Source organism: Opisthorchis viverrini (assembly GCF_000715545.1).
Source record: "Opisthorchis viverrini unplaced genomic scaffold opera_v5_4, whole genome shotgun sequence".
Classification (NCBI taxonomy): Eukaryota; Metazoa; Platyhelminthes; class Trematoda; order Opisthorchiida; family Opisthorchiidae; genus Opisthorchis; species Opisthorchis viverrini.
In genome coordinates this window covers 2373507-2386375 of record NW_008751660.1, presented here as the reverse complement: position 1 = coordinate 2386375, position 12869 = coordinate 2373507, and the positions used below count along the sequence as shown (strand labels likewise).

The 12869-nt window shown below is 42.8% G+C and overlaps 2 protein-coding genes across 2 annotated transcripts in view; one reads left to right on the top strand and one right to left on the bottom strand.

Annotated features, from left to right (window-relative positions):
* T265_00443 (hypothetical protein) overlaps positions 1 to 12869 on the bottom strand; it is a gene marked incomplete at both ends in the record, with an annotated part of 44678 nt that overhangs the window by 22027 nt on the left and 9782 nt on the right. The window contains one exon of the mRNA XM_009164216.1: positions 3533 to 3590. Coding sequence (XP_009162480.1) covers positions 3533 to 3590 — 58 coding nt within the window. The remainder of the gene's footprint in view (positions 1 to 3532; positions 3591 to 12869) is intronic.
* T265_12539 (hypothetical protein) overlaps positions 1 to 12869 on the top strand; it is a gene marked incomplete at both ends in the record, with an annotated part of 39316 nt that overhangs the window by 21270 nt on the left and 5177 nt on the right. The window contains 8 exons of the mRNA XM_009164263.1: positions 854 to 1025; positions 1812 to 1914; positions 4175 to 4324; positions 6265 to 6359; positions 7653 to 7753; positions 8085 to 8250; positions 9284 to 9395; positions 11221 to 11361. Coding sequence (XP_009162527.1) covers positions 854 to 1025; positions 1812 to 1914; positions 4175 to 4324; positions 6265 to 6359; positions 7653 to 7753; positions 8085 to 8250; positions 9284 to 9395; positions 11221 to 11361 — 1040 coding nt within the window. The remainder of the gene's footprint in view (positions 1 to 853; positions 1026 to 1811; positions 1915 to 4174; positions 4325 to 6264; positions 6360 to 7652; positions 7754 to 8084; positions 8251 to 9283; positions 9396 to 11220; positions 11362 to 12869) is intronic.

Here is a 12869-nt window from a genome sequence, read left to right as displayed (position 1 = left end):
ATCTTGCGACTCTGGCTCTCCTTTCTGTTCTTCTGCGTAACCACCGATTTACGAACCAACTTGGCTACCTCCAGTTTAGATAAGCAACAATTGGTTTATGCTATAGATTTACACGTTAAGCAAGACAGAGTAGCTCCAGTCGACACCATGGATCTGCGGGAACAACCGCTCTGCCTTCGTGACCGCGCCACGTTATGCGTGAGGTTAATTTGTTTGGCTGAATACCAGCTTCTACGTCAGTGTTCTTGGACTCATACGCATATATAGAAGCCTGAGGAATATATAAACCAGTTTTGTCACTTCAGTATCCTTGATTTGGGCGAAGAAGGTGGGCTAATCCGAATCAGGATACGGAAAAAGTCATCAGCGTAGTCAGTACCTTGTGATGACAACGGCAGGTTTTCCAATGTGACTGATCAATTAATGGATTCGAACAGATTCCAGAATATTTTTTTATCTCAACCAGGATGTTTAGATGCCAGATGCACTGCTCAAATAAATCAGATCTAAATCTAAATCTAATCTGAATAAATCGGATCCCTCTTTTTTTAAAAAAAATATTTTTTGGTGTTTCGTCAGTTTCTATTTGCACATGATAAAAATTTCATTCCTTTTTTGTTCGAAGAATGTGGCTTTCAACGAGGGAATAGTCTTCTGATAGACTAGTTATTATTGTACGTAGTCTTTCGGCATCTCTTCTCAGAAGCTAATGACCTGAGTATGTTGATATGGTGTTAGAACCACTCAGACAGACAAGTGTTTGCATTATATATTCTAAGAGAAGTGCTGATGAGCAGATGTGTTTTCCCAGTACTTTTGCATTAATCACCTTCGCCGGCTCCCCTTTTCTCAGGCTACTTGAAATAAGCCGGAGATTGGACAAGGGGAATCGGGATTGTCTGGAACGTTGTGCTAAGCAGTTGGCACGACTCGGTGAATACGCTTTTGCCGCGGATTGCTACGCAAGGTACGGAGACGTGGAAAACCAACTTGCTTTGCACGTGGAAGCAAGAAACTGGGAAGAGGTGAGTGAACTACTTCATGCATTGTGGTTAAAAAAATCGACGGCAAAGTGACTGTAAGTAGCATGGTTTTTGGTAACAGAAGTTACCTGTTTACAACAAACTCCAAATTTTGACATCCAGATGCTTCCTTGACTGTACCGAACTAGTGCAGCCTCCTGAGTACTCACAGTGCTGTTGTTCTAACTATATAAGCCAAAGATTTGGCCGTTCTCGCTCTAAAGAGAATAGTAAATTAACAAGAACATTGATTTTTGGTGGAAGCAGCTTGCCTTCTCTAAATGGGATTATCACAACTCACAGGTCTTACTAGTAGCTTCACCTACCAGGAATACCAGTTTAATATCTGTCTCTCTGGTTCATTCTTCTCGGTCACATCATGACCTGAAACATTACAAAGGGTGTTAGACAGTGATGTCGCAACAAAGCATCTTAACCGGAGAAGTCATTTGCACTGTCATTTGAGACCCCGACATGAAGCAGGCGACTGACTGAAGACAGGGAAAGGAACAACTGGATCTCGCGAATCATAACGTCATCGGATCGCCGCTCACTGCTTCAGTGCATTCAGTTATCACCGACATGACAAGAAGTTCTATCGCGAGTTCTTTTTGAAGCAGCTTTCTATGCTTTCAATGCATGGTTTCCCCCATACTCCTTCATTCTGTCTTCTGTCAATTAAAAACCGCGATACCTTGAACTTCTGCCACTAACACTATAATTCGTAAAATAAAATTGACAAACTGATCAGAATTGATCGTCTCTTCTACTAGAGCATATTATTTGCAGGCCTTCAGCTTGGTGGAAAAACATCCGGAACACACAGGCCGCGTCTATTTACCCTATGCTCAGTGGCTAGCGGAAAATGACAAATTTGAAGAAGCTCAAGCCGGTGAGTAGTTACCGTCTGATGAGGATTAGCTATCATTAGCGTCGGTTCCCAAATATGTAGAGCACACATGACCAAGTAGAAAGTTAATTCAAATGAGGATTTGATCGTTGCGACCACATATAAGTCTGAAACAGGCTCCATTGTCTCCAGGGTTGTGCTCCGCCATTTGTGCACTGTATGGAAATTGGTATAACGGTGAACGGATAAGTCAGCTGTTTCTAAAATTAGGTGATATACACTGATTTGCTGGTCGTGGGCTGTCGGGCCGTTTTTAGCAATCTCGTGAGCAGTATGTTCCTTCATGTAGCCTGCAAAGCTGGTTTATGCTGAAAAGCCAAGGGGCAAAGCATAATTCTTTAATTTGTGATCTATCTTAGAAACCCCGCTACCAACCACCACCGCCCAGCCTGTGGTGGAAGACTTGTTTTAGCTGCCTACTCTAACGGAACACGAAAGGCTTTAGATATTAGTTGGCACTGGTGGCTGTTGTAAAGGCAGCTTCCCAGTGGATTCGAGCAATGGCAACAGTGTTGAGGCCAAATGAGAGGTTCACTAATAACGCGGACTTACATCAGCTACTGTTTTGTTTATTAGGCCGAAGCGTAACGGACCATTTACGGAATTCACTGGCATGATCGTGGAGAACGGCGATCTACCTCTTTAGGGAAGTCGGCTGCCATCCATGTGTTTCCATTTATACCACGTGTACTTGAACCTCTTAGTTTACGCTGAACATTTCTGCTGATTTCCCCCCACTCTACCTGTTATTTGAAGGCGACACTAGACCAGTGTAAGGTCTTTCAGCCTGGAATAATCGTGTCCCATCCCAACTGCTGTATTTGTCATAGTGCATTTTTGTTAATCTTGATTCATTTTGCTGATTGTTACTTAGTCTCGGTATTTCAGCAGACGGGCGTTGTCTTAGTAAACAGAGGTTGTTAAAACCGCCCGGCCGCAGCGCCCGAATGAAGTGAGGTCGGATTTCGTTAGTGTTCTGCCCTTTCTATTGTGGAGAATTGTGTTATCCACAGCTAGGCCCAGTTTTGAGTAAAATTCACAAACGATTCGCAGCAAATTGGCTTCAGTGTGTAGAGGAGGATCATGTAGAAACGTCCTCCTTGTCTGGGGTTTGGTGTTGGCGTGGTTGCGGTTCCAGATACGAATTCTTCCGTCATGTGTAGGTTTAATGATCCTGAATATCAAAACGAAGAAGTCTACGACACTATTTACACAAAAATGAGTGAAGCTATATATACAATACCTTAGTTGTCCACGTTCGTGGCGTCAACAGGTGCGCAAGTCTCTCACTGACCAGCACAGTCCAGTGCCAAGATCGGAGAACGGAATGTTGTCTTGTTAGTGTGGGTTAAGGCAGTCGCTCCTGAGGCCAGTCTGTTGACTCTGATTGGCAGTGCGACTATATGGGAATCATGTCTCAGCAAACGGGGCACGAACGTGCACGGGTACGTAGGTCAGCTGCGCATATTCACACACGCACGCTAATATACCAGCGTCGGACATGATGACCTGTGTGGAAGGTGAATGGAGGAATTATCATGAGGTCAAGTCGGGTGCAGTAGACTGAATCCTACCTTAGGTAATATAAGCGTTCACTTACCAGTCTGATGAGTCAAAGTTGCGGTCTGTTTGTACAACACTGGCGGTGTTTGGACAATCTGGGTGACAAAATAATCGAAATCAAGCATAAGTTCATCTTTCTGTACAGGTGTTACCTCATGTATGGGTTTTTCAGTCTCAAGGTAGTGAAGGCTAGTGGAACTTATTCCCTAGTTATTGGATCTCTCTTTTAGAAAAAATCTCGGTACATATGCCTTTCTAACAAAACACAAAAATGATATCAAGGATGAGCAAGGTCTGTCGACGCTCCACTGTGTGCCACCGTTTAGCTGTATGAACATTAATGAAATAACAGGTTTTTGTATTTCCCTCAAGCATTTTTGACGTGCAGACTACCAATGAATCACAACAAGGATGAAATAACTGTACAACCATCCTCATGATTCATCATCGATTGACCCCATTAGCTAAACGAGTCCTCAATAAAAACTATCGAATTCTTCTAGCTTTCACAACCGTCAAAGTTTTGTTCACATTGCAATAGAACTCTTTGGGCAATCTTAGTGGTTGTATTGAATTACGTTTAAGGATGATAATGATGGTGTGCTTAATGAATAACTGTTGTAGACCATGGTTCACTAGATCACCACTGGAGTTTTTACAATACGACTCTTTTTTCTAGCCTTTGCAAAGGGTGGCCTTCAGACAGAAGCCATTCGGGTTCTGGAACAACTGGCCACTTGTGCAGCAACCGAATCACGCTTCGAAGATGCTGGGTTCTACCACTGGAAGCTTTCTACTCAGTGTCTTCAAATGGCAAGAGATACAAAAGGTATCTTCCGTATGACGCAATATAATGGAGTATTGTTTGGCAACTAACAGTGGATGACATAGTGGGACTTTGCTTAGCTTGAAACTGCCTTTATCCGCAAAGTATTGAAGGTACAGTCAGTCGTGATGTACTCAAACGTCTGTTCCAAGGCAAAAAGGACCACCGTTGTCGTCTGCGTTTTAGCCTCCCACTATAAACATGATAAATTCTGTACTTAAACTGTACTTAATCGTTTGTCTTCATTTTTCGTGGTCAGTAAACGACATAGCCCCAATTAATTTGAGCTTCCACTGTTTAAGATCCCATCAATATCAAAGGTAAAATACCAAGAACCTGTCTGTCTGGATTAAGCATTACCATTGAGGTTTACAAAAATCAGAATGCGGAACTCGCGCTCGATTGTTACAGGTGGAGTTTTTCAGACTGAATTGACACGTTAATGTTTTAAAAATTGTCACGCCTATATCACATCGGCAAAACGAAAATCACTCTTAGTAAAATGTCTATGAAAAGTTGTTCGACACTTGTTGTTCTGTCCTTATCGTGGCATGTGGTGATGTTAGCTGAGCCGTCAGCAGGGTCGCTTTCTAAGGAAGACAACTCTAATAATATGCAGGATTGAGTAATAAAAAACCGTTTCAGCTGCGATAATGGATATGTAGCGCAATACACGCACTTCTGATGGACCAATTTTATATCGAACGTCTTTATATTCATTCAAACAGGTTCCTATGTTGTGGTTAGATTGCCCACAGTGTGCAGGATATTGTGAAGCACTCCTAACTCAGATAGTGTGCTCACATGGGTGCCAATTTAATGAATTCGACTCCATCTGGTTCGTCGATTTCACTTGATAGAGCTGTCTTCTCAAGATAAATATGCTGAACTTCATTGCCTATGCTTAGATGTTTAAAGATGTCCGCAAAACCAAACTTGTAAGTTTTAACAGTGGGTTGTGCTAAGTCAAATAAGTTAGTCAGCTGATAACATTTTACTTCCGAATCATTGTTCGAAGACAAAAAACTTCCGTCCATGCATTCCTCTACTCTGGGTCACTGTACGCGCGCTCCTTTCGATAGGATGGAATGTTTGTTTGTCTAGACCTTGGTGCCCTGGGATTCAGTGCGTGATCAACCTGGTGGTCACTAATTTAGATCTGGAATACGGTTGTCGAAATGGCTGCTCTGACAGTCTTGCCTGCTGTACCGCTTTTAGTAACTTTGGAGATCAGGTGACCGTTGTGGTTCTTAACACTAGAGTGTGCAGCTGGCAGTAGGGATTTGAGCTTCAGTGAATATGTGGCAAAAGTTTTTTCCACTCGTTTTGCTTGGCAGCACAATTGCAAGAGTACTATAAGCAATTCGATACCTGCTGCTTGCAGTGCCTCTGTGTGCGTACAAGCCCTGAAAATAGCAAGAACGGTTTTCGAATGGATAAGCTTCTAGTTCCTGTGAATAAAAGCGAATTCATTTAATTCCTTACTTTCTGATGGCTGGCTCCTGTGTAGGGATGGAGTGACCCTAATAATATCCCAGAGTGTTGCTGCTCAAGGAAAAGTATCAGAGTCAGCTCTCTGTAAACGGAGCCCGTAGAAGGCAGGTAATTGCAGGCAAATGACATCAACCTTCTCGAATGAGGTCCAGGTTTTAGGCTGTTTTCTTCACCGGACAGTTGAGTAGCCCTACATTTGGATCTAGAAGGCTTTAGTCTGCTTGTCCTGTAACTTGTATTTATCCAGGTGCATAGGTGTGGTGTGAGAAACGAAGTCGTTTTAAGAGGCTCGAGTTTTGCTGGTGTAAATGTGAGCTTTGATCATGTATTTTTTATGTAGATTATTAACTACGGATGATATCATGAGCATGCTTTAAAGGCAACAAAAACGGCAACACCCGTGCTAATTATGCTTGAATCAAAGTTAATCATGCTTTTTCACCCCTCAGATGCAAAAAAGCGGAGGCAACACTTGGAGAAGTATTACGACTTGCAAAGGAAAGCCGACATCTATTACGTTTATTCCAACATACACCGATATATAGTGAGTGCTTTGACCACTATTTTACACTTGATATAAATAGGCTTATTGTGTCCTTATTGAATGTTTTCACAGCCCTGCGAACGGGAATCCATTTTTACGAGCTAAATTGAGGCGTCTGTATTTTCGAGTCGCTTTCAGGAACCCTAATCACATTAGCAGCACACAGCACATTAAACCAATGCGACAAATAAATTCGTCCGGCTAGGTATATTAGTGTTCACTAGTCCAAATCTTGCTTAGAGGACTGGCTTCTCGTGAGGTCCAATATATTCATAATCATCATCATTGTCACCTGTGATAACCACGTACTTATCGTACAGTGACTATAGCTGCCACAGTTTCGTCCACCGATCACTTGGGGAGGTGGGGTAGGTAGCTGCGCAATGGAAGCGGGGGCATTGCTCAAATCTGGTGGGAACACCGGATCAGTAATTCTGAAGTACGTCGAATGGTATTCGGGAGAAATAACTTACCCTCGATAGATGAACCGATCACACTGCATAGTTTGCGCTGGCTTGGCCACGTGCTCCGTATGCCAGTCGACTGCCTTCCTCGAAGAGCTCTTTTCGCACAACCAGGTGAAGGGTGAAAACGAGCTGGAGGCGGTCAATGACTTGGCAGCGAAGTATAAAACCAATTACCAGCAAATTCAGCTGCCCTGGTCATTGCCGTCATCCTGGATGGGGCGAGATGGCCCAAGTGGTTAGAGCGCGAATTTACTGACCGGAAGGTCCGTGGTTTGAACCCGACTTCTGCCACTCGACTTCCCCTGTCTAGGCTTGGGCAACCTGGCAGTATCACAGCCCTCGTGCTTCCTTCGGATGGCATGGCAGTTAGGCACCGAAAGGATGGGGACCCCGAGACGGGCCACATCAATGGTTGGAGACAATGTCAGACACGGCCCAGTTGTGCCCTCAATGACACTCAAGCGTCCAGGCTATTGCTTTCAAAGCATAGCTCCCCACACGATTCCCTCACTTAACAGTCCACTGACAGTGCAGTATTTAGGCACTGATGTATCAGCTCCAGTATAATCAGCCCTGTAGCAAAAGCATGGAAGCGAAATGGCAAACTGAAGTTGGATGGTGTAAAGTTCTTAAGTTGTTGGATCAAAGAGCTTCTCAATGCTAGTTCCACTGAATTTTTTCGCTGCTATGCTAAGCTTTACTCTATGTAATTAACTTGTGAGTGCTTCGTTCTAACTCGAATCTGTTCTATTTGGGAGCAACATTTTTTATGAAACCACTGATAAATCTTGCTTGTTTTAATGCATTTTTACACCTTGGTTTACAGCACGAACCCTTTTCTTCACAAATGACGGAAACTTACTTCAACATGGCAAGATACTTGGTCAACACGCTCCAGACTAGCGATGTTGCAGCAGTATCTAAGGTGTATCCTTTTGCTCGATTTCCGGAACTTAGTGCATTGACTGACGATTTAAATAAACTTGGCAGCCTCTTGATTTTTATTTGGTCAAGCTTACAAGTTACTAAAACTACCAGTGTCCAAAGTTTGCAAGATCACCACCTAGTTCGGATTGGATGGGCGAGTTGGCGTCGTCCCGTCAAGCTCGTGCGTCTCAGTGAGCCTTTCGTTGGGCTGCTCTTCCTCGTTTATAAGAATCTATATATACATGTTCTTCAGTTAAATGGTGCTAATGCCAGTCGGTTTGAGCAGACTCTTTCAAGCCATGATCCTTGACCACACTTGCCGGTCGCTCAGGTCAATTCTCCACACATTAGCCAAACACGGACGCGCATTGGGTGCATTCAAACTGGCGCGTGGTGTGTATGACCGATTGCAACATTTGCACTTGCCACCAGACATCCGTGACAAGATCGAACTGGCCAGCTTGAGTATACGTGCAAAACGCTGTGTGGATTCGGAAGTGAGTAACCCTCTACTGAAATTGACTTGGCATGGCTATTTAAGTCGTAGGCATTTCTAGCTTGGCTTGCTGACCACAATGTTTCCTGATGGAGCATAAAGGCCTGTACAAAATAGTGTATTGGAATCACGTAGTTTCTTGTATAAACTTGCATTGGATTGGCGTTTAAGGGAACTATAATCTCTTCGACTTTTTTCACTCCAAGCTCAGAAATCAAAGTCCCTGTTCTGGGTTTCAGGTCCATATCTAAGTTATTCCATTGGTTATAGTTTGCATCACTCCGGAACTTCGTGAGTTCACCGATGTAGCTCCAGTAGACAGACACAAAGTGTCCAAAAGCTTGCCATATAAGTAATACTTTCCGCGTTGTCTAGGGGGGTCTGTAACCATTAAGAAACTTGGTAAGCGTTTGAGCATCTGAGAGCAATCTTTGGGTCGTCCAAATTTTTCTGTTTTGCTGACCTAATTTCGGGCCCCTCCTACAAAAATTTGTCACGTAATAGCCAACTTTTTATTGCACCTTTCCTCTGGTTTATGTAAATGCAGCTGCGACGAGTGACCCTCGCCAAACTTCATGATTGAGTTTGCAGGTGTTACATTATATTTCGAATGGGCTTGAAATATAGTTGCTAGAGGACAAAAAATATTCAGTTTCTACTGAATTTGATATCCTATATATGCCGCCAACACTAACACCAAGGAATGGTGGTGAACTGTTCTGTGTGATTTGATTCCGAAGCTTCTCACAAATATCGGCAGGTGGTAAGTACTTTGCATGCTTGTACCTTATCAAACATTTTGACTTTTTGCCTGGATGTTGTCAGACACACGGATCGCGCCACTTTTTTCAGGAATTAACAACTGGGTTTTGAGGAAATCATTATATAGCTGATTGTTACGTCGTTATGTACGCATGACCGTCGAATGGATAATGCACACACAAAATGATTTCCGCATATAGTTTTACGGGGAACAGTAGTCTTGTTTTCAGATTTGTCGATCAGCATTGCTTGCCTTTATCATTTTTGTGTAGGATTTGAATGTCATGTGCTACCGCTGTTCCACTACCAACCCTCTGTTGAGCAATTCTGGAAACCGGTGTATAAACTGCAGAGAACCGTTTGTCTTCTCTTTCATTTCAATGGGTATGTGATATTTTGATGTCTGTTACATTGACGTTTATTAGTTTTGTCCATGTATGTCATGTCAGTGCCATATTATACCTGCTCGTCTCATAAGCCCTGAAGACGTGCTTGTAAGTAGCAAGTTGTATGACAGGTACTGATTTCACACAGAAATTAGATGTTATTCAAAATGGTGCTTGGACGTGGGACGATTGATCAGTTTTCTGAGCGAAAGTTGCAGACGACTGACGAATAATACTGAGATCTGTGACCAAACTGTTCAACTTCCTCGGCCGTGTAAAGGTCTACGCGACGATTTCTCCTGAGTTCACCACATCAAGTGGTGTCAGACAGGGCTGTCCTCTTTCACCTTTCCAATCACAGAAAATATCATGAAAAAATTATGATGTAGAGACTTATGAAATCATTAGTTGAAATAGTACCCGAAATATGCTCAGCCCGAAAACTTCGATTGGAAATATCATCCACACTGTTAAAGATGTCCGCAGATAGCACACAACCCTTCAGTAAGAGCATTTGTTGTCGTTGATCGGGATCCTTGTTTGTTGTTTCGCTTATTTTGAGCGTTCTCTGGTGTGCTACCGAATGGTTCACAAGCCAGTTTTTTTTCCTTGCATCTTCACCATGTCCGAAGTGATCAGGCTATTGATACGGTATGCCTAAGGATTGAAGCATCCATCATGAACACTAGTTTCTTCCTTGCGAGACGGTTAAAAACTTGGGGACGTATCAGACCATCGGTTTTGATACACTGATATATCCCAGATTTCTAGGATTGGGATACTAATAGACAAGTTTACTGCAGCCAGCTAGGTTGATGACTGTTGTTGATCCGGTAGGATGAACTGAATCAGTCAAACAAAGATTGGGCACAAGAAAGCGCTTATGCGTACGAATCGGATCGGTTTACCCAGTTTGGTTGTCATTCACACTGATCATATATGAAGATTTTTGTAATCGAGAGTGAGGGGAAGTCGAGAGCAGGAAGGTAAACTGTGTGCACGAATGAGTGCCATGGTGGTGAACATTAAAGCACACCTGATTCGGTGTCTGTCTGTCGATTTGAGCGGTAAGTGTTTTAAAGGTCCTCCTTCAGATAACAACAATTTTTATCCCATTACTAGCGGATCACGAAAAGTGGATGCGTGTAGTAGCCAGCTTCGATGCTTGTGTTTCGGAGCCACACTTAACTACTTGTTCGTCCACCCATCGTTTAGATTATTTAAAAAGCCGACGATCTTAATGAGCAGCAAGTGGAGTAGTGGTGAGTCCCCTCGAGGAAATTTTATCCAACCTTTTCAAATGTTAAAATCAATGATCCATGTAAATTACAAGATGTTCTAGCTTTAAACTGATCCATCATCCACCCAGAGGGTGCATTTTACGACGGACATGGTAGCCCATCATGCACACTTCCAATCGAATGGCTCTGAAAGTGCGTACACTAATCCTCCAAATCAAGGCATTGACATGTGAACAATGAAGGTTGAATGTTGATCTGCAGGCATTTTCCACTTCAACACATATTCATTATGTTTTTTGTTCAGAAAATATCGTTTTGCTGTTCGCACCGGTCTTGTATTCCATATAAACTTCTGCTGTGGCCGACAGCGGACGCGGAGCAAGTCACTGACATAAAACTCTTTCAGCACACCTCTACTCAATGCCTTTCTTTTGGTGACAGTCATTTTCATTGTTTTCTGATTATTTAGTCCACTTTAATTGTGTGTGCTTTGCATGTTGTGATCTTCTGATTGCTCTTAGTTTGTTTGCTAATCGAAAAATGCCGTTTGTACAGATGTCATGCCTATATTGTGTTATCTAGAACAACTCCCACTTGTTGAATTTGTGCCCGAAAATGGTATTTCTCATGAAATGGCTATGGAGTACTTGAAATCTGACGTAAGAAAACAATCACCGGATTCCGTAAAATACAATCACACAGCAGCGAACCCAGAGAATAATGGTGAGTGCGCAAACCGTGGAATTCATATTTGATATGGTGTATTTTTTTGTGTCAGAAAACTATCACAAGTAAGACGCCCACCCCTTGATAAGAACTGAACAACAAAACTCAAGCTATCATGTCGCATTGAAGCGCCATGAGCTGGAGTGACTCAGCAACTTTTGCGAATTTCACCCTACTTAGGCTCGGTGTAGGGCAACAAGCGAACCTTAGTTAGGTAGCCTAGCTAGGAATTAACACCATGCGTGTCACTTGAATCGATTGCGTGTCACGTCCTGCAGGGTTTCTAACCACATGCAAGTAAAATTATTCGAGCCCAAGAATGGAAGGCGCGAAAATTCCGTGAAGGATTTGACTTTAACTGCCATGTAATGGTCTGTCCTCTGTGTTTAATTTGCCAACACTGGCTCGGTAGAAGGTGGTTGGGCATGCAAAACGAAAAGCCGCTTTCGTTTACACAGATTTGGATTTTGTTTTCGGAAACAGCTAATTTCTTCAAACTTCGAAAGTTTGCTGCTTTCGGAATCTCAACTGAAAATAGCTGGATCAGTGCGAGGCTGTCACTTGGTCAGATGGCTTGCAGTTTATAAGGTCGATGGCGGAGAACGGTGTGATTCCATTCGATTTTCATATTGAACATGCGATTCTAATTAGTTTAGTTCTGCTTGCATTTTCATTTCCCCGTGCACTATCCAACTGCACTTGGCTCTACTGAAACGTAACTAGTCTTCTGGAAGAAGAATGGTTCATCTGTGTAACAAGTCCTGTGCGGTGCACACCCCGGGGTCTAATTTTCACCACGCTGCCGTTCAGATGGAATACTGTCTGTTTAGCATATTTGTTGATATTTGCCGGTGAACTGTAGTTCAAACTGGACGTGCCTTTTTAGTGGTGGATCTACACAGGCTTCAATCTGATGGGTTATGAATCAACTGATATAAATCAGATTCTACCTGTAATGATACCTGATTGGAAGCAATGATATAATTCTACCTATGATTACCCATCCATTAAATGGTTGGGTAATCTGCACGAAACCTGGACGCAGATTCGAGTTATTGACCTCACGTTTGCCGAAGTAAGAAAATGTATGCCTGTTTAGACGTGCTTATTCGAGTGTGTGCGTTGGTGGAGTGGTGATAACGCGGCCACCTCGCATGTCAGACGACGAGTACCATCAGGAATATGGACTGCCGATGGGTGATACTCGTGATCAGTACATTCCTTTTGGTCGCTCAGGGTTTTCACTCCTTTTTTCGGAGATCCCATGAAAGGATTTGCAAACTTTTTATCCGGAGTTCTTGAGAAGGCCCAGATGAGCTGGATAATTTACTCACGATTAACAGATAACAGAAGTCTGACAATAAAAAGGTTTCTTCCTTCTCATCTGCGAACCTCGCTTCAGGAGCTGAAACCTTCTTTACGTCTGTACAAAATATTCCAGAATATAATATTTAAATATATTAGATAAGTTACTGTGATATACCGAATCATGTTGTACTTTTGTA